General features: G+C 54.0%; 1 protein-coding gene across 1 annotated transcript; it reads right to left on the reverse strand.

Annotated features, from left to right (window-relative positions):
- Window positions 1-201: 201 nt before the first annotated feature.
- PHACADRAFT_266573 (uncharacterized protein) lies at window positions 202-1,372 on the reverse strand (the record flags this gene model as incomplete). Its single annotated transcript, XM_007403345.1, has 3 exons — window positions 202-230; window positions 255-948; window positions 985-1,372. Coding segments are annotated over 2 exons (819 nt in total), but the record flags the coding sequence as incomplete, so codon positions are not given.
- Window positions 1,373-2,121: the final 749 nt, after the last annotated feature.

A 2,121-nucleotide genomic window follows, 5' to 3' on the forward strand; every position in this document is an offset into this window, starting at 1 on the left:
TGTATTCTACCTCTCTACAACTGTCTCGATCCCTCGGATTTTGCGCAAGCGCCCATGCCACGTACGCTGCTTATGTAAGGGTGCCCGTTCCTGGCGACCCCTACCTTAATTGTGTGCCACGCGTAAACGCCTCTTTTTTTCTCTCTCTTCTCTCTCTTCTCTCTCCTCGACTCGTCGTCTCTGCGTGAAAAGACTGCTCAGCTAGGTATCAAGTAACTCCGCTTTCCAGTACGTACCACCTTCTCTCGCCCTGCCTCCACATCCGCCTCGGTTAGATCAAACAGTGCTGGCTGCAAGTATCTCCCGTCTGGCAGGTCACGGTCATGTTGAAGCGTGACGGGCGGATGCATGTGGTTGTTCGTGGCCTCTGCGACCTTGTCAGAGAGAGCACGGAAGTCCTCTTCTGAATAGATCTCCCCGCAGAGGACTTGGAACTGTTGTAATTGTGGAAACGCGGGTAGAAGGGAAGCAAGCGCGGACCAATCGCGAGAGTGGAAATACCGGTGCGATTTCGAAATTACTTCGTCTGAGGTAGCGAGAACGATTTGGCGGACAGACCAGGCCTCGTTGGCGCCGGCGGCAGGCGCAGACTTGACAACCCGGACTGAGACGTATGCGAGAACCAGGGAACCAACAAATCTGTAAGTATCTTGGACCATCCTGTGAGTACAGAAATCTGATAGAGGGACCAGTCGAGCTCACCTGCAGTTGCTTCCTCGATATAAAATTTTGAATGCCCGAGCTTGCCGTCGTCCTTGAAGAACGTCTGGATGAGGTCGATGATGGCCCATGTCTCTGGCCCTACCGCCCGACGTCTGGTGAACGAGTGTCGTGTGCTCGCGGCCGCCAGGATCCATGCGGGCACTGCCATGTTGTTCGTGCAGCTCCACATCTGGACTGAGCAGACATGGCTGAAGGCACCCGTGCAGACATTGCTCGCGGCCTCAGCTGTTGTGAGTCCGTCACCCAACCATGTGACATCACTGAAATAAACATTTTTCAGGTAGGTGATGTCGGCTAGTATGCGGAGCAGGGTTCGGAATGACGGGAAGGTGCAATTGTAGAGTGACAAGGAGGTAATGCTCTGCAACGAGCTCTTCAGACCTGGGCTGTGCGACAGCAACATGCGGACGGGCTTGCCACCGAAATCATGCGAGATGTTGCGGCACGCGGGGAGGAGGCGGAGGAGAGCCGTCCAGAGTGGATAACCACGAGGGCCAATCCTGGAGAAACGCAGGACGGCAATGTGCTCCGCCAGCCAGGCCGACAGCGGGGACCGCACTATGCCGTATAGTGTGCGATCGTCTCCCTCAGTTTTCAGCTCAAGCTGGGCAAAGAGGCGAGGACGAAAGCGTCGGGACCAGGTATGCGAGACTAGGGACAGTGCTGACAAGCCGGTTTTGTGGCCGGGGCTCTGCAGGAGGCCGTAGATGTAGTTGTGCAGCTCAGCGGGAAGCCGCTCCCAACGGTGGCGAAACAATTCGCTATCTGCAGGAGTAGTGTGAGTGGATATCCATGTAATATGTCAAGATAATGACTGTCTTAGACACACCTGTCAGACGGGGAAGCAAACGCTAGCGAAGACCGTGGGTCAGTCTGTGGCCTGCAAATTTTCCAAGTAAAGGACAAGTGTTCCATACCATGAATTTCTCCATCGACCGGGATAGATATCGCATGAATGCGACGACTCTTCCAGCATCATGGTCCTTCTTGCTATCAATGATCCTCAATGACTCGCGCCGCGACTTGATTTCCACGGCCTCGTCGTTGATTGCCTCCCACGATCTGTGCCATGTAAGCATCCACGACCAATACCACCAGCACTAGACTCACGAGAGCATTTCGTTGGCCGCCGTTTCCAGCTCAGGTGATATATTAGGTCCGCTGAGTTTTGTGTACTTGTTCACCGTCTTGGTTAGCTCTTCGATGGCGTTAGTTAACTCAACTTTGACATTCGTGCGCGAGTTCTGGCTTGAACATGAGAATCATCACTTATGAGACGGTACAGGGCACATACCCGGACTGTCAGCAACTAACAATCCAACTGGACTGAGCTACGACAGTGCTGAGGAGACAGACGAGAGGAAAGTGAGTGAGGAAAGACCAGCTCGAGTCTGGCTT

This window comes from Phanerochaete carnosa (assembly GCF_000300595.1).
Source record: "Phanerochaete carnosa HHB-10118-sp unplaced genomic scaffold PHACAscaffold_1049, whole genome shotgun sequence".
NCBI classification, from domain to species: Eukaryota; Fungi; Basidiomycota; class Agaricomycetes; order Polyporales; family Phanerochaetaceae; genus Phanerochaete; species Phanerochaete carnosa.